At 38.8% G+C, this 26,929-nt stretch overlaps 1 protein-coding gene across 4 annotated transcripts; it reads left to right on the top strand.

Moving 5' to 3' along the window:
- The first annotated feature begins 306 nt into the window (after nucleotides 1-306).
- On the top strand, nucleotides 307-22,082 carry rbm17 (RNA binding motif protein 17). 4 transcript variants are annotated; one of them, XM_062066343.1, is made up of 13 exons: nucleotides 307-465; nucleotides 3,464-3,589; nucleotides 3,665-3,781; nucleotides 7,122-7,288; nucleotides 7,418-7,530; nucleotides 7,614-7,664; nucleotides 11,655-11,793; nucleotides 11,871-12,022; nucleotides 12,111-12,152; nucleotides 15,366-15,436; nucleotides 15,568-15,666; nucleotides 18,674-18,746; nucleotides 21,835-22,082. In XM_062066343.1, exons 2-13 carry the CDS (start codon nucleotides 3,467-3,469, stop codon nucleotides 21,930-21,932), a joined length of 1,245 nt encoding a protein of 414 aa, XP_061922327.1. In that variant the 5' UTR covers nucleotides 307-465; nucleotides 3,464-3,466; the 3' UTR covers nucleotides 21,933-22,082. The 4 variants fall into 4 exon arrangements, with proteins under 4 accessions (XP_061922327.1, XP_061922325.1, XP_061922326.1 ...); XM_062066341.1 differs by having other exon boundaries at nucleotides 15,363-15,436; XM_062066342.1 differs by having other exon boundaries at nucleotides 12,108-12,152.
- Nucleotides 22,083-26,929: the final 4,847 nt, after the last annotated feature.

Raw genomic sequence — 26,929 nt, 5'->3', positions numbered from 1 at the left:
AATCATGTTACAGATTAAAACCAAAATCACATTCAATCATATATTTCAAGATTTTCTTGGAAAAAAATAAAACTGTAATGCAAAGACGAAGAATCTCCAAATTGTATCTCTTTCTTATCTTGTTTTAAATACTCAAGCAATTTTCAACTAACAGTAAATTCCCCTGTGTGGAAATTATTTGAATTTAGGATAATCATTTAAACAAAAATATTCAGTAAAAAAATAAAATAAACAATGCCTGACACTGGATATGCCTGGCTGTGTCACGTCAATTTTCTTCCCATCACAAAAACCTTCCTACGAAGAAGAAGAGTCTTCCAGCCGCTAGATGGCGTCCGTCGTAAAAAGGCCAATCAAAGTTTGTTGTCTCGCTCCATCGTCGTGTTGCTCCTAGCGGCTACGACGTGGCTTTCAAGTCAAAGTATTCATTTTCATGCCGTTAATATCAACATACTTCTGGAACCGGTACGTTATCATCCTCACTGACTGCACTGCGTCTTGTGGTCGCGACACGGCAGGCAAATGTTATTGTTGTTAGCTAACGTTAGCATGCAGCTAATTCCTGCTAACCTTTCTGCTTGAAAGTCCTCTAATTGAGATATAACGACGACGTTCACTTTCAGTTTATGTGGAACATGCATACAATACAATGTGATGCGTCGCATATTTCATTACAGCACGTATGAAAAGGAGTAGGTAGAAGCAGAGCTTATTTACAAACCCCGTTTCCATATGAGTTGGGAAATTGTGTTAGATGTAAATATACACGGAATACAATGATTTGCAAATCATTTTCAACCCATATTCAGTTGAATATGCTACAAAGACAACATATTATATGTTCAAATTGATAAACTTTTTTTTTTGTTGCAAATAATCATTAACTTTAGAATTTGATGGCAGCAACACGTGACAAAGAAGTTGGGAAAGGTGGCAATAAATACTGATAAAGTTGAGGAATGCTCATCAAACACTTATTTGGAACATCCCACAGGTGAACAGGCAAATTGGGAACAGGTGGGTGCCATGATTGGGTATAAAAGTAGATTCCATGAAATGCTCAGTCATTCACAAACAAGGATGGGGCGAGGGTCACCACTTTGTCAACAAATGCCTGAGCAAATTGTTGAACAGTTTAAGAAAAACCTTTCTCAAGCAGCTATTGCAAGGAATTTAGGGATTTCACCATCTACGCTCCGTAATATCATCAAAGGGTTCAGAGAATCTGGAGAAATCACTGCACGTAAGCAGCTAAGCCCGTGACCTTCCATCCCTCAGGCTGTACTGCATCAACAAGCGACATCAGTGTGTAAAGGATATCACCACATGGGCTCAGGAACACTTCAGAAACCCACTGTCAGTAACTACAGTTGGTCGCTACATCTGTAAGTGCAAGTTAAAACTCTCCTCTGCAAGGCGAAAACCGTTTATCAACAACACCCAGAAACGCAGTCGGCTTCGCTGGGCCTGAGCTCATCTAAGATGGACTGATACAAAGTAAAAAAGTGTTCTGTGATCTGACGAGTCCACATTTCAAATTGTTTTTGGAAACTGTGGACGTCGTGTCCTCCGGACCAAAGAGGAAAAGAACCATCCGGATTGTTCTAGGCGCAAAGTGTAAAAGGCAGCATGTGTGATGGTATGGGGGTGTATTAGTGCCCAAGACATGGGTAACTTACACATCTGTAAAGGCACCATTAATGCTGAAAGGTACATACAGCTTTTGGAGCAACATATGTTGCCATCCAAGCAACGTTACCATGGACGCCCCTGCTTATTTCAGCAAGACAATGCCAAGCCACGTGTTACATCAACGTGGCTTCATAGTAAAAGAGTGCGGGTACTAGACTGGCCTGCCTGTAGTCCAGACCTGTCTCCCGTTGAAAATGTGTGGCGCATTATGAAGCCTAAAATAGCACAAGGGAGACCCCCGGACTGTTGAACAACTTAAGCTGTACATCAAGCAAGAATGGGAAAGAATTCCACCTGAGAAGCTTCAAAAATGTGTCTCCTCAGTTCCCAAACCTGTACTGAGTGTTGTTCAAAGGAAAGGCCATGTAACACAGTGGTGAACATGCCCTTTCTCAACTACTTTGGCACATGTTGCAGCCATGAAATTCTAAGTTAATTATTATTTGCAAACAAAAAATAAAATTTATGAGTTTGAACATCAAATATGTTGTCTTTGTAGCATATTCAACTGAATATGGGTTGAAAATGATTTGCAAATCATTGTATTCCGTTTATATTTACATCTAACACAATTTCCCAACTCATATGGAAACAGGGTTTGTAATTGTACCCCTTTTCATATCATAGCAATTCTATCACATTTCTTTGTTCTCTGTAACAGAACAGTGAATACATAAATAATATACCTTAGTAAGTAAACAAATATCAAATACATAAATAATCTTTATCTCAAAGAAGAAAAGGGTCAAAGATGTTCATCATAATTCTTGTTGTGTGTACTTGGTGAACACTTGTAGTTTGAACAGTCTCTTAAAGTGAATCATATTGCTGCTTTCTTTCATTTCTTTGCTTAATCCATTCCATCATTTAATTCCACATACTGATATACTAAAGGTTTTAAGTGTTGTACGGGCATACACATGGTTTAAATGACATTTTCCTCTTAGGTTGTATTTCTCCTCTTTTGTTGAGAAGAATTGTTGTACATTCTTGGCTAGCAGGTTATACTTTACATCATTTTACATGTTTGCAAATGCACAAAATCGTTGAATTTCAATAGTTGTGATTTATTAAATCAAGTTTTTGTATGTTCTCTATATCCAACATGATGTATTGTTATAACTGATCTTTTTTGTAACACAGTTAGTGAATAAGTGTACTTTTATAGTTATTTCCCATATTTCTGCACAATAACTCAGATATGTAACACTAGTGAGCAGTAGACAATATGAAGTCAACATGTTTTACTTTATTCATTATTGACGTGTTTCTTGCTACTTTATGTTGTATATTTTTTTCACAAGATTTCCAATTCATTTTATCATCAATTATTACACTTAAAAACGTGTTTTCTTCTACCCTTTCAACATTTACTCTGTCTATTTGTGTTTGTGTTAGACTTTCTCTTCCACTGTTACCAAATAGCATTATTTAGTTTTACTGAGATTCAAAGATTGTCTGTTTTTGTCAAACCATCTTTTTAATGTGTTCATTTCTTCTGTTATTTGTATTATCTTCTCTGTGTTCTCTCCTGAACAAAACACAGTTGTATCATCTGCAAATAATACTAACTGTAAGTCCTTTGTAACTTTACAAATGTCATTTATATAGAGAATGATGTTAAAAGTTGTTAAATACATTAACTAGCTTTATTTGACGTCTGGTCGATACTGGCAAGCACCTCTGAGTTATTATTTACTCTGTTATATGACACTAGTTGGACATTAACATTAGTTATAAATTCTCAGTTGCATTGTTTTGGAACCTGCAGATAATGTCGCTGTATGATGACCTCGGCGTGGGTGCCAGTGACACCAAAACCGAAGGATGGTCCAAAAACTTCAAGCTCCTGCAATCCCAGCTGAAGGTGAAGAAGGCAACACTGACCCAAGCTAAGGTATGCACGTCAATGTTTTGAAGTGATCAATGCAAGCCCTACTCTACTTGTGTGTGAACATGAACTTGTGTGCAGACTCATCGGACCAAGCAGACGACTGTCTTGGCTCCGGTCATCGATTTGAAGCGAGGAGGCCCCAGTGAAGAGAGGCCGGTCATAGACACACCTCCACATATTGCTGTTGGCATTAAGGTCTGTCTTGACTACACTTTAAAGGGGAATTGCACTTTAAAAACAACAACATTTTAAGTCATAAATAGACGTTAGTAAAAGTTAGCAATGGAGTCAATGGAAGTCGCTCTATTCCGCTCATAAAATGCTTTGAAATATCCCAAAACCTCCTTAAATGTTTTATGTACACGCTACAAGTGTATATGTAGTGTAGTAACATTCATAATAACATGTCATATTGACCTATTTCGCTCATTTGAAGCATACAGTGGCATGTTAGTTTCACAGACGCATCACAACGTTCACTTTCCCATCAACAACAACAAGACTACTAGTCATGGCAGACTTGATGAGAACCAACAAAGACTACTTTGGGACAAATGATAATCCAGAAACTTCTATTTTTCATCCTGAATATAAGGAAGGTGATCTACAAGTTTTAGAAGATGTGTGCTAAACATACACAGCTTTAGTCAAACACTAAGCATCGTGTAGCAGTATTGCTAAGTGCTAAACACGATATACAAAATATCAACATAATAAAACAATCACTTACTGGACAATGTCTGCTCTCGCTGGGATGCCCACTGGTGGGATGTTTATATCTTCCTGTTTAGATGAAGAATTAGTCATAGTCCTCAAGAAGTTAAATTTTTTAGGGAAAAAACAGCATTTCATATCATTTGTGTTTACTTTTGTCAATTTTGTATCAGTAAAAACCCACTAAACAAATGTTTTTTTGACCCAAACAAGCGTTTTTTTGTGTTTTTCTCGCCAGCTTAGAATGTCAAAGTTGACCAACTTCTCGGTTTATGGCCACAACCTTTTATTATACAATGTTGAGGCATGATTTATAATCTGGAATTAGGGCTGGGCAATATATCGATATACTGGATATATTGCGGGTTTGTCTCTGTGCGATATAGAAAATGACTATTATTGGAGTATACGTTCTCACGCAGTTGCTTTTAGCTGCGGGCATTACACTACAGGCTCCTCTCACTCTTTCTTGTCTCTCCTTCTCACAGAGACATAAAACAAGCGCACCTTCTTACATACGTTACATACGTATACGCCCTCGCGGAGCAGAGAGGTAGCAGCATGGGTAACGTTAGCTGTGGTGCTAGCGGAGCGGTGCCAGTGATAATACGAGAGAAAGAAGGTGTGAATCTGGTAACAAATGAAGGAATAATTAATTCCCAAGAAAAACAGCGGGGGGTCCATCGTCTGGCGGTGGTTTGGCTTCAAGTGGGAACATGTCGAACAGACAACCGTAATATGTCAAGTGTGGGGAAAAAGCGTTGCTACAAAAAGTAGCGTTACTGCTAATATGTAGCATCATTTGAAAAGTCACCCGCGAGAGAATGAAGAGTGCTTACTCCGCATGTCAACATCTCCGTTCGGTGCCACACGCCCACACCATCAAAATGCCGAGGCAAACATTTCCAGATCAACACTGTATGTAGATTAACTACGATCAAAGTATTGGACAGGACGTCGAAAATGTGTAATAAAGTTGGACTTTATATAAGAAAAAAATGGCGTACAAAACGATCCTTATATCTTGTTATCTGTCATTCATTCACCCGAAGGCTTGTAATCCTCAATCTCAACAACCACAATGCACCTGCTCCCGGTCTTTTTAACATCCGGTTTGCCGCAATGAATTGTGGAACATGCAGTATTTTAGTTAACCCTTTGTTAGGCTATGAAGTAGAAAACAACTCAATTCAATGTCAGTGTTTCTCAAATAATATCAAATACATGTATAAATCAAATCAATTCTCTTTTAACTCTTTTTAGCTGTAAATAATAATAGATCAATTTATCAGCAATTAAATCAACCATGCAAATTATGAATGATCATCACACATGAACTATATAACCCATAAGTTACAACACCGTATGAAAAAAAATAGTCAACCGCAAAAGGAGACAACGTCCGCAGGAACCTACCACATAGCGAAGGACGTACACTATTTAGTTTCCTATTATGCAGCTCATTTTTATTTGACACCTATTGAAATATCTTGTGTGACATCATGCACAAAAGTGCACTTTATTTGTTTTAAACTATTGTAGTGGCGTTCTGTACAAAAAGTGCACTTTCATTTAGTGTTGTTTTGATATGTCATCTTAGTGACATCATGCACAAAAGCTTGTTTTAAAATGTCTCTGACAATTTTGCGCTTTCTGTTTTGAAATTACATGAATGTTTGTGCAACTGCTTAATAACTGTTTAATAAATACACTTTTAGTTGTGATTTCCCTCTCTGCATGAAAGTTTAAAAGTAGCATATATTAATGCAGTATGAAGAAGAATGTTTTAATGTAGACACATAGAATCATCATACTGCTGTGGTTATATGCATCAAGTGTTCATTCAAGGCTAAGGCAAAATATCCAGATATATATGGTGTATCGCGATATGGCCTAAAAATATCCAGATATTAAAAAAAGGCCATATCGCCCAGCCCTATCTGGAATTAACTTTCACCAACTCATAGGTGATGCAGCAGCTTATTATGTCTATATAGCAGCATGAGCCAGTTAGCTCTCTGCGATCACGGCGCTGCTAAAAGTAGTTCCTCTGCGTTAGCGCTTATAACAGGGGTCGGTAACCTTTTTGACTGAGAGAGCCATGAAAGCCAAATAGTTTAAAATGTATTTCGGTGAGAGCCATATAATATTTTTTTAACACTGAATACAACTAAACGTGTGCATTTCTAAGTAAGACCAACATTTTTAGAGTACAATAAGTCTCTTATTCTTTTTAAGAACATTGTTATTATGAAGCTAACCAATAGTAAATAAAATACTTCTTACCAATAATGCAACTTCTTGAACAGGTGCGGTAGAAAACGGAGAGATGGATTAAAATGCATGAGAATGTTTTATATTTTGAACGTTATTTTTAACACTGTGATTACCAGCGGAATTATTCATAACTTATTGTGTTAAGCAATGTCAGCTAAGATTTATCTGAGAGTCAGATGCAGTCATCAAAAGAGCCACATCTGGTTTGAGAGCCATAGGTTCCCTACCCCTGTCTTATAATAACAACATCGCTAATACTTGGTTCATATTCAGCTCACAAGATGTAAATGAAGTATTGTTGGTGGTTTTTTGATGTTTTTTTAGAGGGATAATCTCACTCGCTGCATTGTTAGCTACCAAGTATTTGCCGTATTTTACGACTTAGAATGCATAACAAAAGACAAACCTATGTCTTCTTGTTTTAAAGGCAAACACAAAAAAAAGAGCAGTTCCCCTTTTAAGGTGAAGAGCATTCATTTAAGTGTACAATTTGGTCATTTATGCATTTTTTTAAATGAATGTGATGTTTTTTTTGTTTGTTCAGGATCCGGTGCCCAGCGGCTTCTCATCTGGAGATGTGCTGATCCCGCTCGCAGACGAGTACGATCCGATGTTTCCTAACGACTACGAGAAGGTGATGAAGCGGCACAGGGATGAACGGCAGCGTCAGAGGGAGCAGGAGAGGCTGAAGGAGATAGAGGACAGAGAAAAGTAGGTCTTGTTTACTGTGTTGAGTCCACACCTATTTAGAATGACTTTGTTTTGATGTTAGGTTATTTTATTCAACCAGCAAACAACATAACAAGGATTTTAAGCTTTCAACTTTTTGGGGGGGTCCAGAAAAAGAAAAGAAAGACACGAAGGAGGGGCGCCGAGTGGCTTCTCCAGATTCCCAGCAGCAGAGGAAGACTCTGATGAGGAGGATGATTTCGAGAAAGAGCGGCGGAAACGAAGTGAGGGCTTGTCTGTCTGACAAAAATCAAGCAATTGTTTAACTACAAGATGTAACCATGGCTTTTATGTGCATCCCTCTCAGGTATGGGTGGTGCTGCCATTGCCCCGCCTTCATCGCTTGTGGACAGAGATGGTGAGTTCTAGCAAAAACATATTTTGGTGATACTTCACAGCATGGTGTTGTGTTAAACTCCCAGCACATTTAAAGACAAAACAAAGTTGCAAGTGTGAAACCAAGCGCAGTCATTATGTTGCACACTGTGTCCAGCAGAGGGAGGTGCTGGCCTAATAAACATTTATGGTGTGTTCCGTTTACCTCGGGAAGTCGGAGCTGGCAATGAAGTCACGGCCAAACTATGTGTGTTCCAGTAAGGAGGTGGGAAATCAAGAAGCTATTTACGTTCTTTCCTTTTTTGAACATAAACAACTTCTGGGAAAATATGTACTCCTTCTGCAATCTTTAAACACGGTGAATGGAGAGGAAACACAAAGACACCATTGCTAGTGATGGAGTACACATATACCACATAAAAGTAATTTAGACAAACTATTCATCCCCAAGGGGCACTAATATATATATATATATATATATATATATATATATATATATATATATATATATATATATATATATATATATATATATATATATATATATATATATATATATATGCACGTCACTGGAGGCAGGTGAGGCGGGGCCTCACGTGCCATCATGGAAAGAAAAAAAATGTAAAAAGAAAAAATAATAATTAAATTGTTATATGTATCCAGTGATTATACTATAAAGTTATTTTCCATTTAACTTCACCAGTTTTAGATTATTTTTATTCAAAATCGCTGAATTTTCACGTTTGCCGTTCAAATACTGAGAAGAGACGGTGCGGTGATCAGCAGCCAGTTGAGGCACGTCACTCAGTTGTGCCTCAACATGGATTGCGGACTCGGCTAACTGCTGGCCTGCTGTGCAGTAAGACCGTATTGCTATATTAACTATATTATACATTTCCATAGTTTAGTTAGCTGAGGTATATAATGTACAGTGTATTTTGTCAACAACTGTATGTGTGTAAGTATTTCTTGTGCTGAGCAATCATAAAACTGCTGCGAAGACGCACTGGCTGAGGCTCGCAGTAATCCCGCCTCCTTGTGGTAGAGAATGCACCCCCGCCGTAGAATGCACCCCCTGACGGGAGTGTTATATTAACTAAAGCTCACACTTAAACTTTCCACGTGTAAGATTGAATCTATTTAAAAAAGTTATTTAATAAGAAGCCAAAAAGTGCAAAAACAATAATGTTTGTGTTGGAGGAGTTGTGAATGAATGCAATATGAAATCCGTGCTGCAGTCTGCAGGTGTACCTAATGTTGTGGCCCAGCATTCATTCACAACTCGAACATTATTGTTTTTGCACTTTTTGGCTTCTTATTACATAACATGTACACATATACACATAACACATTACATGTGTATGTGTACCGTATATATACAGTATATATATGTATACATTACCGTTCAAAAGTTTGGGGTCACCCAAACAATTTTGTGTTTTCCATGAAAAGTCACACTTATTCACCACCATATGTTGTGAAATGAATAGAAAATATAGTCAAGACATTGACAAGGTTAGAAATAATGATTTGTATTTGAAATAAGATTTTTTTTACATCAAAGAATCCTCCATTTGCAGCAATTACAGCATTGCAGACCTTTGCCATTCTAGCTGTTAATTTGTTGAGGTAATCTGGAGAAATTGCACCCCACGCTTCTAGAAGCAGCTCCCACAAGTTGGATTGGTTGGATGGGCACTTCTTGCGTACCATACGGTCAGGCTGCTCCCACAACAGCTCAATGGGGTTCAGATCTGGTGACTGCGCTGGCCACTCCATTACTGATAGAATACCAGCTGCCTGCTTCTTCTCTAAATAGTCCTTGCACAATTTGGAGGTGTGTTTTGGGTCATTGTCCTGTTGTAGGATGAAATTGGCTCCAATCAAGCGCTGTCCACTGGGTATGGCATGGCGTTCCAAAATGGAGTGATAGCCTTCCTTATTCAGAATCCCTTTTACCCTGTACAAATCTCCCACCTTACCAGCACCAAAGCAACCCCAGACCATCACATTACCTCCACCATGCTTAACAGATGGCATCAGCATCTTTTCAGTTGTTCTGCGTCTCACAAGCGTTCTTCTTTGTGATCCAAACACCTCAAACTTGGATTCATCCGTCCACAACACTTTTTTCCAGTCTTCCTCTGTCCAATGTCTGTGTTCTTTTGCCCATCTTAATCTTTTTCTTTTATTGGCCAGTCTCAGATATGGCTTTTTCTTTGCCACTCTGCCATGAAGCCCAGAATCCCGCAGTCGCCTCTTTACTGTAGATGTTGACACTGGTGTTTTGCGGGTACTATTTAATGAAGATGCCAGTTGGGGACCTGTGAGGCGTCTGTTTCTCAAACTAGAGACTCTAATGTACTTATCTTCTTGCTCAGTTGTGCAACGCGGCCTCCCACTTCTTTTTCTACTCTGGTTAGAGCCTGTTTGTGCTGTCCTCTGAAGGGAGTAGTACACACCGTTGTAGGAAATCTTCAATTTCTTAGCAATTTCTCGCATGGAATAGCCTTCATTTCTAAGAACAAGAATAGACTGTCGAGTTTCAGATGAAAGTTCTCTTTTTCTGGCCATTTTGAGCGTTTAATTGACCCCACAAACGTAATGCTCCAGAAACTCAATCTGCTCAAAGGAAGATGAGTTTTGTAGCTTCTGTAACGAGCTAAAGTGTTTTCAGATGTGTGAACATGATTGCACAAGGGTTTTCTAATCATCAATTAGCTTTCTGAGCCAATGAGCAAACACATTGTACCATTAGAACACTGGAGTGATAGTTGCTGGAAATGGGCCTCTATACACCTATGTAGATATTGCACCAAAAACCAGACATTTGCAGCTAGAATAGTCATTTAGCACATTAGCACTGTATAGAGTGTATTTCTTTAAAGTTAAGACTACCGGTAGTTTAAAGTTATCTTCATTGAAAAGTACAGTGCTTTTTCCTTCAAAAATAAGGACATTTCAATGTGACCCCAAACTTTTGAACGGTAGTGTATATATATATATATATATATATATATATATATATATATATATATCTCCAACAATACAATCTATATGACAGAAAGGGACAAGTGGTAAAAAATGGATGGATGGATGACTGATTTAGTGCGACCACAATTAGGGATGTCCGATAATGGCTTTTTGCCGATATCCGATATTGTCCAACTCTTTAATTACAGATACCGATATCAACCGATACTGATGTATACAGTTGTGGAATTAACACATTATTATGCCTAATTTGGACAACCAGGTATGGTGAAGATAAGGTCCTTTTTTTTTTTAAATTAATAAAATAAAATAAGATAAATAAATTAAAAACATTTTCTTGAATAAAAAAGAAAGTAAAACAATATAAAATCAGTTACATAGAAACTAGTCATTAATGAAAATGAGTAAAATGAACTGTTAAAGGTTAGTACTATTAGTGGACCAGCAGCACGCACAATCATGTGTGCTTACGGACTGTATCCCTTGCAGACTGTATTGATATATATTGATATATAATGTAGGAACCACAATATTAATAACAGAAGGAAACAACCCTTTTGTGTGAATGAGTGTAAATGGGGGAGGGAGGTTTTTTGGGTTGGTGCACTAATTGTAAGTGTATCTTGTGTTTTTTATGTTGATTTAATAAAAAATAAAAAAATAAAATAAAAAACGATACCGATAATAAAAAAAACGATACCGATAATTTCCGATATTACATTTTAAAGCATTTATCGGCCGATAATATCGGCCGGCCGATATTATCGGACATCTCTAACCACAATGTCAGAAGTGCTAATAAGAGATGCTTATATTAATGTTTACACTCAGAGCAGCCATCTTTAAAAGCCAACTCGGGGTTAGAGAAGACTCTCTGACTTTCCGAGTCATAAAGTTGACCTCCTGCTAGGAACTCTGGAATTCCAACTTCCCAGGGCAAACGGAACGTAGCATTAATTAATTGGCGCCACAAGAAAGTCAAATTAAACTTGCCGTGGGTTGTGTTTGCACGAACAAGGCCCACCCTCATTCTCGTATGAGGACGAGGGTCGCCCCGCCAGAGGCTCAAAGGCCGCCATCCCTCCGCCCATGTACGAGGACTCGGATCGGCCACGTTCTCCACCTGTACCGACCAGTTCCTTCCTGTCTAACATGGGGTGAGAAGGCGCTAAATGTATTCCACAGAGACCAGCAACATGGCACCTGTAATGCAACTGTACACCTGTTCCTGCAGAGGTACCGTCGCGCACAAAATCATGCAAAAGTACGGCTTCAAGGAAGGCCAGGGCCTTGGGAAGCACGAGCAAGGCCTGAGCACGGCGCTGTCTGTGGAGAAGACCAGCAAAAGAGGCGGCAAGATCATCATCGGGGACGCTGCAGAGAAGGGTGACTGATTCTGCTCTTCTCTCCTTCTTAGTCCGCTTCATGTGCCTTCACTCATAATGTGTCACATTTCTCATGTGTGTCTCAGCAGGAGCACCACTCCCACCAAGTGCTGTTGACCTTGGAGGAGCAGGTTGGACTTCACTCATACACATATGTCATGCCTTGAAGGGGAACTGCACCTTTTTTTGGAATGTTGCCTATTGTTCACAATCATCATGAGAGACAAGAACACATTTGTCCTTTTTTTTTAGGATTTTAAAGATTGAAAAATGCGGCTAGTGGGCGTTACCGTTGTAGCCTTCAAAACCCTCCAACGTTTTATATACACACTGCAAGTATATATTTATAATGTAGTAACAGACACCTTCATAACAATATGTAATATGTACAATTTACACACTGCAAGTATATATATAATGTAGTAACATACACTTTCATAACAATATGTAATATGTACAATATACACACTGCAAGTATATATATATATATATATATATATATATATATATATATATATATATATATATATATATAATGTAGTAACATACACCTTCATGACAATATGTAATATGTACAATATACACACTGCAAGTATATATACAAACCCCGTTTCCATATGAGTTGGAAAATTGTGTTAGATGTAAATATAAACGGAATACAATGATTTGCAAATCTTTTCAACCCATATTCAATTGAATGCACTACAAAGACAAGATATTTGATGTTCAAACTCATAAACTTTATTTGCAAATAATAATTCACTTAGAATTTCATGGCTGCAACACGTGCCAAAGTAGTTGGGAAAGGGCATGTTCACCACTGTGTTACATGGCCTTTCCTCTTAACAACACTCAGTAAAGGTTTGGGAACTGAGGAGACACATTTTTGAAGCTTCTCAGGTGGAATTCTTTCCCATTCTTGCTTGATGTACAGCTTAAGTTGTTCAACAGTCCGGGGGTCTCCCTTGTGCTATTTTAGGCTTCATAATGCACCACACATTTCCAATGTCTGGACTACAGGCAGGCCAGTCTAGTACCCGCACTCTTTTACTATGAAGCCACGTTGATGTAACACGTGGCTTGGCATTGTCTTGCTGAAATAAGCAGGGGCGTCCATGGTAACGTTGCTTGGATGGCAACATATGTTGCTCCAAAAGCTGTATGTACCTTTCAGCATTAATGGTGCCTTCACAGATGTGAAAGTTACCCATGTCTTGGGCACTAATACACCCCCATACCATCACACATGTTGCCTTTTACACTTTGCGCCTATAACAATCCGGATGGTTCTTTTCCTCTTTGGTCCGGAGGACACGACGTCCACAGTTTCCAAAAACAATTTGAAATGTGGACTCGTCAGACCACAGAACACTTTTCCACTTTGTATCAGTCCATCTTAGATGAGCTCAGGCCCAGCGAAGCCGACTGCGTTTTTGGGTGTTGTTGATAAACAGTTTTCGCCTTGCATAGGAGAGTTTTAACTTGCACTTACAGATGTAGCGTCCTACTGTAATTACTGACGGTGGGTTTCTGAAGTGTTCCTGAGCCCATGTGATGATATCCTTTACACACTGATGTCGCTTGTTGATGCAGTACAGCCTGAGGGATGGAAGGTCACGGGCTTAGCTGCTTACGTGCAGTGATTTCTCCAGATTCTCTGAACCCTTTGATGATATTACGGAGCGTAGATGGTGAAATCCCTGAATTCCTTGCAATAGCTGCTTGAGAAAGGTTTTTCTTAAACTGTTCAACAATTTGCTCAGGCATTTGTTGACAAAGTGGTGACCCTCGCCCCATCCTTGTTTGTGAATGACTGAGCATTTCATGGAATCTACTTTTATACCCAATCATGGCACCCACCTGTTCCCAATTTGCCTGTTCACCTGTGGGATGTTCCAAATAAGTGTTTGATGAGCATTCCTCAACTTTATCAGTATTTATTGCCACCTTTCCCAACTTCTTTGTCACGTGTTGCTGGCATCAAATTCTAAACTTAATGATTATTTGCACACAAAAAAAAGTTTAGCAGTTTGAACATGAAATATGTTGTCTTTGTAGCATATTCAACTGAATATGGGTTGAAAATGATTTGCAAATCATTGTATTCCGTTTATATTTACATCTAACACAATTTCCCAACTCATATGGAAACGGGGTTTGTATAATGTAGTAACAGACACCTTCATAACTATATGTAATATGTACAATAAACACACTGCAAGTATATATATGTAATGTAGTAACAGACACCTTCATAACAATATATACGATATTTACCGTATTTTGGACATTTTAATCATTGTCAGAACTAATTTCTTCAGCGCATTTATTTCAGTTTCCATAGCAGCGCACTTCCGACTTCCGGCAACAAATGTGTGTTCCACTTCCGGAAACAAACGCAAGTGTATTTTCTTAAATCATGGCAGACTTGGTAACAGACAACAAATAGAAATATTTTTGGACAAATGAGAATTCACAACCTTATCTTTTTGAAGCTGAATATACTGAGGATGAATTGCTGCTTCTAGAAGCGAGCACAAAGGAAGAGTGAGACCTTGGAGCAGACGAAAGCTGAGAGTGAGTTGAGAGTGAATTTGGCGCAATAAATGTGGAATTTGAAGCCCAACTATTTTGACATAAATGGAGTGCTTAGCTAAATAAACCGGATAAAAACGCCCCCAGCAAGCTGGATATAACGCACAACTGTCCATGGAGTGAGTCACACTTTTTATTGATAAGTGATTTAGAGGTAGAGTTGATTGCTAACATAAGCTGCATTGCTAGCCACCAAGAACAAGCAGATCTTTACATGTTAGAATGCAAACTGGTCTCTTATGATTGTGAACAATAGGCGAAATTGATAAAAAGTTAACTTCTCTTTAATACAAGTATTATTTCTTTAGTTTCAATGCACATACTGTAATATGCGCCATAATAAGACACTGCGGAGAGAAAAGAGTGCTATAAGTTTTTCTTTTTGGTGGTTTTGTGTTACTGGCAAAAATACACAAATAAACCTGTGAGGAATGCAAAGTTCAAATAAGTTCAGGTGTTAGATGACCCACATATGCACTGCCTATTTTCTGCTGGTTTTCAGTAGGGAAATAAAGAAAAGTTGGAGCAGCAAAGCTCTATAACAGCAAAGTATAACCAAACAAGTAAGATTAAAAAAAAAAATAACGCCATAGAAATTTTTCCAGGTCAGATTTTCAACTGCGTTGACGCTGCTTGCCTTAACAATACAACTGATATGACACAGAGTGCAGTATTAAATGTCAATATTTTATTAGAGTAAAAAAAAAAAAATCATGACCTTTTATCTCCTGTTTGCTCCAAACCAGCAGACTCCAAGAAGTCTGATGCCAACCCGCTCACAGAGATCCTCAAATGCCCGACCAAAGTGGTCCTGCTGAGGGTACGTCTGTCATCTCAGCAGAAGTCAAGCATAGAATGATTCAATGCAGAAGTGACATGAGAACAACTCAGAACTACAACTAGAACCCTTTTGTGCCCCATGCAAATCACGCTGCTGCTTTCCTGCTATAGAACATGGTGGGCAGAGGAGAGGTGGACGAAGACCTGGAGGGAGAGACCAAAGAAGAGTGCGAGAAATACGGCAAAGTGATTAAATGTGTCATTTTTGAGGTAAGCAAGAGAAGGGAAATGAACCTGGCGTGGGGGATGGGTACTGAATTTGCTACTTTTAAAGTTATAGAGCAAATTCCATTGGTACTACACTCAAAGTTTGATTTAACTTTTGTTGGAGGCCATAAAATCCCCCCTTTTTTTCCCTTCAAAATAATACAATAAAAGATCCCGATTTATTTAGTGAAAAGTAAAACAGAGAGGGTTTGCAGACTTACCAAGGTTTAGTGGTTTAAGTTTGTCAGTGTTTGAATCCTTCTCTGCTTTCTTGCTTGAGTGTTGAGGCTGCTTAATCCTGTCTCGTCACAATTGTACACATGCATTTTTTCCCAAGGGGACACTCATCAGTCAACCACTTCAGAAATGACAACAAAAAGGTCTTGCTTTTTTTTTTTTGATGAAGGCAGATGAAAGCAAGAATAAAGCCCAGCAAAACCAAACATGGACGACATCTTGAATGTAAACAATCATTTGTCGCATGTGCTTTACGTCACTGTCGGCAAAACGATGTTTGGTGGAAAGACCCCCACGTCAATGTCGGATTGCGCTCCCATGTCACAGAATGGGGCGGGTACTATCTGCCAGTGGGTCGATACAGGGTTGATAGTCGATAACGACATAGCGAATATTCAGGATCCATGGCACGACCGCGTTTAATAGAGCATCACTATAATCGGACAATCACTCTAGCACAGGCCTGGGCAATTATTTTGACTCGGGGGGCCACATTTAGAGAAAAAAAATGTGTCTGAGGGCCGGTATATCTATTTTTAGGAACACTAATACAAAACTTCACAATAATGTCTGATTGAATGGTAAAAACGTTATGACAGACCGCCTTGAAAAACGTAATGGAATTTTAAATTTTTCTATGAAGGATAAAACACTGAATATTGACAACATATGAATGTCACACCCCCTTTTGATCGACATATTTTACAATCAAGTGAAACGCAACAAAAATGCAACAAACAGTGAAATATGAACGCGAAAGGTACAAAATAGACCCACCTACAATCTGATACATCTGATATATCACTAAGCTTTAGAACTTTGTTGTGGAAAGCCCCTTCCGCGTCTGTGGAAACACTTCCCGCTTGCACTGCTTGGTGCCTCGTCTGAGCTGCTGTGACGTAGATTACCATAGTAACTAATTATATGACCATAGTAACTAGTTAGATTACCATAGTAACTAGTATATCATCCATAAGTGCAGATTCCAACCATTGAAATACTTTGTATAGTTCAAGACTTACGGTCATTAGAAAACATCACTGCACATCATAATGGCAGCTACACTTTCCATCTTAAAGATCTAAAAAAATGATTTGGGAATGTCCGACGGGCCAGATTGAAAAGCTTAACGGGCCGCATGTGGCCCCCGGGCCTTAATTTGCCCAGGTATGCTCTAGCAGCACTCAGGGCGGACTCAGTCAGTCTGTATCCCTCGAACATAGTTAGGCTCGATGCTAGTTTACATTGGATTTGCCATAGACATGCTACTGAATAGCATTAGCAATTTTACATGGCGATTTCGACATTTCCAAATTTGGTAATTAAAAGTACAACTAAGATCAGGCCTGGGAACTGTCTGGGAAAAGTTTCAGCGTTTTTAAACATTAATTTTCCCGTCAAAATATCACTTCCACGATTTTTCGATTAAATATATAAAAAGAAAATGGATCTACCAAAATTTTTGCTTGCTGTTCCTCTTACGTTAACGCCGCACTGGGTATCAAAACAAAGTCGCTAGTTAGCGTCATCTCGCTAGCTTACTCGTTGTTGCCTGCGTTTGCTCTCCAAGCCACAACGTGGACGGCTTTCTACTTTGCTGCTAATTATGTTTGGATGATTACACTGTTAGTTCCGCACCAGTTGTAGTAGTAGAGTATTTATTAGCAGCCAGCGAGAAAGTATATTTCTTGATGTGACGCGTTAGAAAACAGAGGTCACAACAAGTGTATTACCTGAGGGTGCGTGGCTACAGGATAGAGTTGCCAAATGGGAAATGTTTTCTGAGTTCTTTGCATGCATGTTATAGAATTTTACATGACATTTTCAATGACGATAATCTACTAAAAAAGTATGTGGTACATTACATTGAACAGCAAAAAGATGAGAATAAATCTAAAGATAAAATATAGTGTAGAAATGCACCTTATTGCAGGAAATGTAGTCTTGATTTTCAACATTTTCTTTCGGGCTTGGATGGAAGCACTTCGTGCCGACAGAAATGTTCCTCTTTTTTTGTCAGTTTACCTCTTTCTTTTTTTTTTGCTCACATGCCTGTAAGATGCACATTACAATCAAACAGCTAGTGTGTCATAAGTACAATACTTACATTATACACACTTTGTAGGGCACAAACAAAAGACTAGACTTAACTTAACGGCAAAGACTACTTCCTGACCGACTAACACGACTGCCCTCTTTAGTCTACTACAATAGAAAACATGCCCCTCATAAAAAGAGTAAAACAAATGAATACAAGTTATTTTTGCTTGTAATGAGCACAAAAATCTTCCAATGGAACAAGCCAAAATTGTCTTGGTAAGATTTCTTGAAATAAGACATTTAAGCTTTAAAAACTTAAAAGTGATCTACAAATGAGCATTTAAAACTTATTTTTAGCTATATTTACTCATGTTGTGAGGTTTTGTGATGCTCAAAAGGAGTATGTTGTTTTGTCAGATTGCCTAAAAACAAGTTCTTCCAGTGTATATAATACCTGCTAATGAGACTCAAAAATGTAATTAAAAAAAAAAGATAAAAGATATACCAACTGGACAGAACAGTTATGGTTATCAGCTCACTGTTAATGTATTTTTTTAATTAAACAAATGAACACACAAACAGTAATATAAGTACTTACACTTGCTACTGTTGAGTACCAGTATCGACTCCCAGGTACCAGGAATCTGTACTGTACTGATTTAAGTATGAAAGGTACTCATGCCCCATCTGGCATTTTATTCGGTGTGACGTAACGTCGTCTTCATTTCTTTAGATTGCAGAAGTTCCAGACGACGAAGCCGTCAGGATATTCTTGGAGTTCGAAAGGGTGGAGTCGGCTATCAAAGGTTGGTATCCATTGATTGATTGAAACTTGTATCAGTAGATTGCACAGTACAGTACATATTCCGTAGGATTGCACAGTACAGTACATATTCCGTACAATTGACCACTAAATGGTAACACCCCAATAAGTTTTTCAACTTGTTTAAATCGGGGTCCACGTTAATCAATTCATGGTACAAATTAGGGCTGCAACTAACGATTAATTTGATAATCGATTAATCTGTCGATTATTACTTCGATTAATAATCGGATAAAAGAGACAAACCAGATTTCTATCCTTTCCAGTATTTTATTTAAAAAAAACCAGCATACTGGCACCATACTTATTTTGATTATTGTTTCTCAGCTGTTTGTACATGTTGCAGTTTATAAATAAAGGTTTATTAAAATAAAATAAATTTTTTTTAGGAAAAAATACAAAATAAAGCGCATGCGCATAGCATAGATCCAACAAATCGATGACTAAATTAATCGGCAACTATTTTTATAATCGATTTAATCGATTAGTTGTTGCAGCCCTAGTACAAATATATATTATCAGCATAATACAGTCATCATACAAGTTAATCATCAGAGTATATACATTGAATTATTTACATTATTTACAATCCGGGGGGTGGGATGCAGAGGGGGTTAGGTTGGGTTGCTATCAGCATACTTCAGTCATCACTTGAACACAACAGGAGATGACAGACATTTCAGATGTTTTGTTCAGTGAATTGATGTCATGGCATTGCTTTCTTACTACGGTTGTATAACTGCTCTATTATTGTGAGGGAAAGACTTCCTTTCTAATTGCGTTGACCCAGATCAGAAAGAAGGTGAGACTGGGCTCCCGGAGGTGTTACATCATCTGCGGTCCAGTCGTCTCCCAGCGGCACCGGGCCGAATCAGGCTTGCATAACTGGTAAAGCAGGGCACTTCAGGAAATGTAACAATAGGTATTAATCCTTTGCCAAGCTTTTGTGACAAGATCATTAAAAGCAGGGAGCAGTACAAGGCAGTAAAATGTATGACGTCTTTCTTAGCCTGTGTGCCGAAAAGGGTTACCTTGGCACACTGCAGATATTGGCGCGGCGTTAGAGCAATTTGCAGAACTGTTAACGTCTGCAAAAAATCTGGACATTTGGGGACGACTGGTGGCTTCTATTAGGCTCTAATCAATCATAAGTATTATTGTGCTGAGTGCCTGCCAGCCATGAAGGCCTTGCTGCTGCATTTGGCACCATGCTAACACCAAATCCAAATAATCATCACAAAAGTTGTTAATTACCGTAATGACCCTAATAAAAGAGCCTTTTTAACCCTGGGGAGGTAAAGTTGCCATGGGGCTGGGCGATAATGGCTGAAAACTGTATCACAATATAAGTGTTTTATATCGGTCGATAGCAATGAATATTGATATTTTTGATGACTTAAGTAAAATACGGACCAGGAGAAAAGAAGATGTCAGGTTCATACACTGATGACATCTATTAAACAAGACAAGAGGCAAAGAATTAAACAGAGACAGAATTCAATTTGGACTCAATATATTGAGGAGAGTCGCCCGGACATTATATCCTTCTACAATCTCCAGCACGCTCTGCCCAAAGATTGCACTCCTTCTTTATTTGACTTTCTCCCCCCACCTGACCGCAGCTACTTCCAGAGGGAAGTGGGTCGTAAACAGCGTTGCCTTTGGTTACTGAACAGTTCAAAAGAAGAGGTCGTAAAATAGTTCAAAAAGAGTTCCATAAAATAGTTCCAAAAAGAGTTTGTAAAATACTTCAAAAAGAGTTCGTCTGGAAATTGGGCAGATCCTTGGTGGTAGCGGGGGTGTATATTGTAGAGTCCCGGAAGAGTTAGTGCTGCAAGGGATTCTGGGTATTTGTTCTGTTGTGTTTATGTTGTGTTATGGTGCGGATGTTCTCCCAAAATGTGTTTGTCATTCTTGTTTGGTGTGGGTTCACAGTGTGGCGCATATTTGTAACAGTGGTAAAGTTGTTTATACGGCTACCCTCAGTGTGACCTGTATGGCTGTTGACCAAGTATGCCTTGCAGTCACTTACGTGTGTGTGTAGAAGCCGCATACAACGTGACTGGCTGCTTGTATGGAGAAAAAGCGGACGCGACGACAGGTTGTAGAGGACGCAAAAGGCAGCGCCATCACGGCACGCCCTCAGTATTGTTGTTCGGGTGAAAATCGGGAGAATGGTTGCCCCGGGAGATTTTCGGGAGCGGCACTGAAATTCGGGAGTCTCCCGGAAAAATCGAGAGGGTTGGCAAGTATGGTAATCTGTTTATACAAGTTTAGATTGGGGAATATTGTTTTTGTAGACATTAATATCTTGTACTTGTGTGAGCTTGGTTATCCAGTAAATGAGTTTATCGAAGTTTAATCAATCAGGCTTTTACGATAATTTTGATTTAAAACAGTAATACTAACCGTGGGAAGTTTTACTGAGGTGTGTCATTATATCGTGTATCGTTACATCCCTATCAACAAGAACAAGCTGCTGTACTCTACAGGTATATGCGCTGCTCTGCAAACATGCGTGCCCTCACAAATGATCAGAAATCACAAAAATGCTTAACCTTAACCATAATGCTGCAATAATAACATTTGAAAAAAAAAGTAAGATCCACTTACATTAACATCGGCAAAGGAGTAGCTCTTCTATGCTGTGTAATAAGTCTGCTTTTGCAACTTTTCCAACAACTGTCTGGTCTCATCACAGTTAAACAAAGCCTGGTTTGTAAATTCTTCTATACGTGTACGTGTGAGCCCCATTAATGTTCTCCTCGCAAATAGTCTTTTATTTTTCTTGAACTCCACAGCGATTCCCTCCGTCTTTCCATTCTGATGTTTTGTCTTTTTGGGACTCGTTGAGTTAGAAAATGGACAAAACTTGCAAAGGCTAAAAAGCACAGGAAAGACCGAGTGACTAGTAGTGTACGGTGCAGCGAGTGACGTGGAGGGCTCCGCCTCCCTAAAAAAGCCCTGCACTGAGACATGGTTTGTCAATCAAAGTTTGGTTGGTAAATGGAGGTTCCACTGTAAAAGTGGTTGTTTACATAAGATGAACTGTTCCTTTCATTCCTCTGCAGCCGTGGTGGATCTGAACGGACGTTACTTCGGCGGACGTGTGGTCAAGGCCTGCTTCTACAACCAAGACAAGTTTCAAGTTTATAACCTGGGCGAGTAATTCTAAGGTCATCATTTCCTGTTGTGTACATAAACCCCCTTTTTTTTATTTTACAACTCCACCAATTGTGATGTGTCTCAGTTACGTCGGTGAGGTTTTTGTGGCATGAAAAATACCTTTTATGTCTCCACAATAAAGGGTGAAACTTGATTTTGCAAACGGTAGAATGATTTTAGCAACAACGTCGCAAGGGAAAAAAAAGAAAACCATGCCCGAGGAACTGGTTCTCACTTCCTCTCGCTGGGTTTTGTCTCGCTAGTGTTAACCTCCAAGGGGGCGGAGGATTGTACCTTGGTGCATTATGGGAAGGAGCCTCATTCAGAACTTATGTAAGCGCTCCAGTGGGTCCTGGAGGTTTTTGGGTGACAGGGATCCCTACGGGGAAGCTTTATTAAGTCAGAGATGATGAAATGAATGAGAAGTACCACATTCAAACCTTTGAGCCGTGGGAGTAGGAGTTAACAAGCTGGGGCTTTAAAGTGAACACTTGGCATGAACTCCAACGTCAGACTCTAATGACATTAGCAGCTTTTCCTCAGTGCTCCACATATGCACGGACATAAACATTGTAGCTGTACACAACGCTTTTTTTGGCTTTGGCTGGTGACATGTCACCCGTGGCAGTAATTTGACTGTTGGGAAGGTAACCTAGGACAGTATTTTTCAACCACTGGAGATACAGTCTGGTGTGCCGTGGGATATTATGTAATTTTACCTGTTTGGGTTAAAATCATTTTTTGCAAAGCAATAATTATCGTCTGCAAATGATGTGTTGTTGTTGAGTGTCGGTGCTGTCTAGAGCTCGGCAGAGTAACCGTGTAATACTCTTTCATATCAGTAGGTGGCAGCAGGTAGCTAATAAAGGTGTCTAATGCTTAAACCAAAAATAAACAAAAGGTGAGTGCCGCTAAGAAAAGGCATTGAAGCTTAGGGAAGGCTATGCAAAACGAAACTAAAACTGAACTGGCTACAAAGTAAACAAAAACAGAATGCTGGACGACAGCAAAGACTTACTGTGGAGCAAAGACAAAGTACATCCAAACATGACATGACAATCAACAATGTCCACACAAAGGAGGATAAAAACAAGTGAAATATTGTTGATTGCTAAAACAAAGTAGAAGCGGGAAATATCGCTCAAAGGAAGACATGAAACTGCTACAGGAAAATACCAAAAAAAGAGAAAAAGCCACCAAAAAAGGAGCGCAAGACAAGAAGTAAAACACTACACACAGGAAAACAGCAAAAAAGTCCAAATAAGTCAGGGTGTGATGTGACAGGTGGTGACAGTACACCTACTTTGAGACAAGAGCTACAGTGATGCATTTAAAGTCATATCCAATAACGACTTTTTACTGTCAACTGAGTTTTGTTTTTTAATTATTTCTGCTGGTGGTGTGCCTCAACGCAAAAACTGTGCCTTGACTCAAAAAAGGTTGAAAAACACTGTCCTAGGAAAGTCTGACCCACATACCAGCGAGTGAGGAAAACACCAAACCACGGCAATGGCTCCTCCGAGGCAGATCCAAAAGCTCACTTAAAAGCAGCGCAGAAGTCCCGAAGGGGTCTGATCCAAAAGGCATACAAACCAAGAGGGAAATATCAAGAACCCAAAGGAAGGAGCACAGAGCTCCTGCAACCAGCAGCCCCTACAGCGCCGACATATAAATTCCATCCATTTTCTACCGCTTGTTTAGTGTAGCCAATCAGCCTATCCCCAGGTGCATGTCTTTGGAGGTGGGAGGAAATTTGTTTTAGCCCAATGTGGCCCCCAAGTCAAAAAGTTTGGACACCCCTAGGCAAGAGTAAATAAATAAGTTTTCGGATGGGACTTTTGACCTCCGCCGAACCCCTGAGCCCGACTCACCGAACCCCTAAGGTTCCATCGAACCCAGGTTAAGAACCACTGATCTAATGCTCCTTTGATGACCGTTCAAAAATAATGTTAAATGAACGGTCATCAAAGGATAATTAGATCAGTGGTTCTTAACCTGGGTTCGATGGAACCTTAGGGGTTCGGTGAGTCGGGCTCAGGGGTTCGGCGGAGGTCAAAACACACCCGACTCATCGTGTAAATACAAACTTCTCCCTATCGGCGTATTACGGATACGGCAACAGCTGACTGGTTTGCAGGTATGTAGTTTGTTGTGAGTTTATGCACTGTGTTAGTTTTGTTGTTTGAACAAGGTGATGTTCATGCACGCTTCATTTTATGCACCAGTAAAAACACTTTAGTATGGGGAGCATATTCCCCATTAATTAGTTGCTTATTAACATGCAAATTAGTAACATATTAGCTCTTAACTAGTCATTATTAAGTACTTATTAATGCCTTATTATAATCCTAATCCTCTAGCCCTAACCCTAACCAAATAACTCTAAATTTAGTCTTTGTTACTTAGAACATGTTCCCATAGTGTCCCAATAACTCTAAATTTAGTCTTTGTTACTTAGAATATGTTCCCCGAGTGTCCAAATAACTCTAAATTAAGTCTCTCTTACTTAGAATATGTTCCCCTAGTGTCCAAATAACTGTAAATTAAGTCTTTGTTACTTAGAATATGTTCCCCTAGTGTCCAAATAATCTAAATGAAGTCTTTGTTACTTAGAATATGTTCCCCTAGTGTCCAAATAACTCTAAATGAAGTCTTTGTTACTTAGAATATGTTCCCCTAGTGTCCAAATAACTCTAAATGAAGTCTTTGTTACTTAGAATATGTTCCCCTAGTGTCCAAATAACTCTAAATGAAGTCTTTGTTATTTAGAATATGTTCCCTTAGTGTCCAAATAACTCTAAATGAAGTCTTTGTTACTTAGAATATGTTCCCCATATTAAGTGTTACCAAAAACATATAACTTTGTCTTGAAAAAAAATAAAAAATTATTTTTCACTAAAGAAGGGTTGGGTGAATGCGCATATGAAACTGGTGGGGTTCGGTACCTCCGACAAGGTTAAGAACCACTGCATTAGATGAATAGTGCATGGATTGAATTTAGTATAGCTAGTGTTTTAATGGTTTTATTAGCCATTTATTTCTGAGATATTACCCTCATTTTCTGTGTCACCTCTACCTCTTCAAACTTTAGACCCCCTATCTTAAGGATTGGCTTTTCAGCATCACTGGCAAGTATTTAGTGACAGTGAGTCATGTATTTGCTTCTGATCATTGCTGTTCATTTTCATTGGTGAGTTTGAAAATACATAAAGTACCAGTGCTGCTTCTTGGAAACGCTCAACCTGTAAAAGTTTGGAAAGAGCTTTCCTATCAGGACAAACAAGTCTTGTTTCACAATCAGACTTTCTACCTTTTCACTTGACTTTCTGACGTCTTCACGTGGATTATTTTTTTTAACACCTTTTTTTTTTTATTCCTACATTCAGGTTAGTTTTAGCCCAGTTGACCTCCAACTGCAGTGACTCACTTAGAGGGATGTTGTAAATAATCAAGTCGACTGAGATGTTTGTGTCACATGCAGCTGATGCAATAATGTGAAAGAAGGTCACACATGAAATTGAAGTCAAAATTGCAATAAATGAAGCCAACTTTCTTTTTTTTTTATCAAACATGTTGCCTAAATGTTACATTTGTATACGTCTTGTTGTTTAAAGGGAACTTTTGTACAGTCTTCAAGCTGCCTCCTGACTATATATATGTATTTATATTACATGTAACCTTTTTGACCTCAGGGCCCAACTTTTCCACTACGAAGGGGCTTACTCAAATATTAACACTGAATAATAATCTTACTCTTGATTTTAATCATATTTTATAAATATATCTAACCCACTTACAGTTTACAACCTTGTCAAATGGTACGGAAGCATGTAATCACAAAGATTAAACCTTAGACTTAGGTCAGGCTGATTAGAAAAAATAAGAGAGAGTGATGAAAAATACATAAAATAAATTCAAACTAAATAATAGCAAAACTGTTAAACTGAATTGTCAATAAAATTAGAGTGGAAATGAAAATACAGCTTCACCATTTTAGTCATATTTTTTGCATTTTAAGCATCTTAATGACTTATCTCCAGACTTCTTCTGTTTGTTTGATATTGTCATTACTTCCACAAGTGGTGGAAAAGTGTATTACAACTGAGTACTGGCCCATACGGACCACAGCTGAGAAACACATTCTTTGGCGGCTCAACAATGGCCCTATGGCTAAGAAACAATGGTGTAGGATATACTTTGTTTATCCCACAATGGGAACATTATGTGGTTGCTGTGCAGATTTTAAAAGTCCAGAAACAATAAGGTAAAAACTACATATATGATTCCTTTTTTATCCGATTAATCACAATTTAAAATTTGGATTAATCACAGGTGATTACTTGCTCGAATAATTGAAGTCAGCTTACGAAAAGACCCTAATATTTCAACACAAATGCAATTGTATTGTCTGAATGTCATCCAGGAACATGTCATTTATTTGCACAAAACTTGCTAACGGTTTTGTCTTAAGTTCTCTCAGGATGTAGTTTGGACTGAAGTTTGCCAGCGAGACCAAGAGTCTCCTCTCTCATTTTAGGACTGACCTATGCATTGATCCGATCACTGACCAGGTACACTCAATTGCATGATTCATCTAAGTGTGTTCATGAATAATGCCATCATTGGTTGTGATTAATCACACGAGTTAACTTGTTCATTTTGACAGCCCTCGTAAAAACGCATGAAAAGGAGAGGGAAACAAAGACAAGAAAAGAGCAATACATATTACATACTGGGCAGGTATGATTGCACCATGCAAAGAAAAACACCATCTCAACACGCACAAACAACCAAACAAAGCAACCAGAGAGCCGACTCCGGCCTAGGCTGCCCATTAGCTCTCGACCAATGTCCGTTCCGCACGGACGAGCGAGAACATGAGGTATTTACACAAGTGGTGTGTATGAGTAAGACCTGCTGATGACTCAGGCGGTACATAACCCGGAGGAGTGATACTCCGCACGTTCCACTCCGGAGGCAGCAGACAAAAATAGGGGAACC

The sequence above is a fragment of the Entelurus aequoreus genome, linkage group LG12 (assembly GCF_033978785.1).
Source record: "Entelurus aequoreus isolate RoL-2023_Sb linkage group LG12, RoL_Eaeq_v1.1, whole genome shotgun sequence".
NCBI lineage: Eukaryota > Metazoa > Chordata > Actinopteri > Syngnathiformes > Syngnathidae > Entelurus > Entelurus aequoreus.
Note: the sequence above shows the minus strand (reverse complement) of the source record. Positions and strands in the feature narration are given on the sequence as shown.

What these genes read in the sequence shown, in the direction of transcription:
- rbm17 (XM_062066340.1), top strand. Translation starts at nt 3,467, where the DNA reads ATGTCGCTGTATGATGACCTCGGCGTGGGTGCCAGTGACACCAAAACC. An exon ending in CGGGGACGCTGCAGAGAAGG is followed by an intron (nt 12,023 to 12,107) that starts GTGACTGATTCT and finishes TGTGTGTCTCAG; the next exon opens with CAGGAGCACCACTCCCACCA. An exon ending in TGTTGACCTTGGAGGAGCAG is followed by an intron (nt 12,153 to 15,362) that starts GTTGGACTTCAC and finishes GCTCCAAACCAG; the next exon opens with CAGACTCCAAGAAGTCTGAT.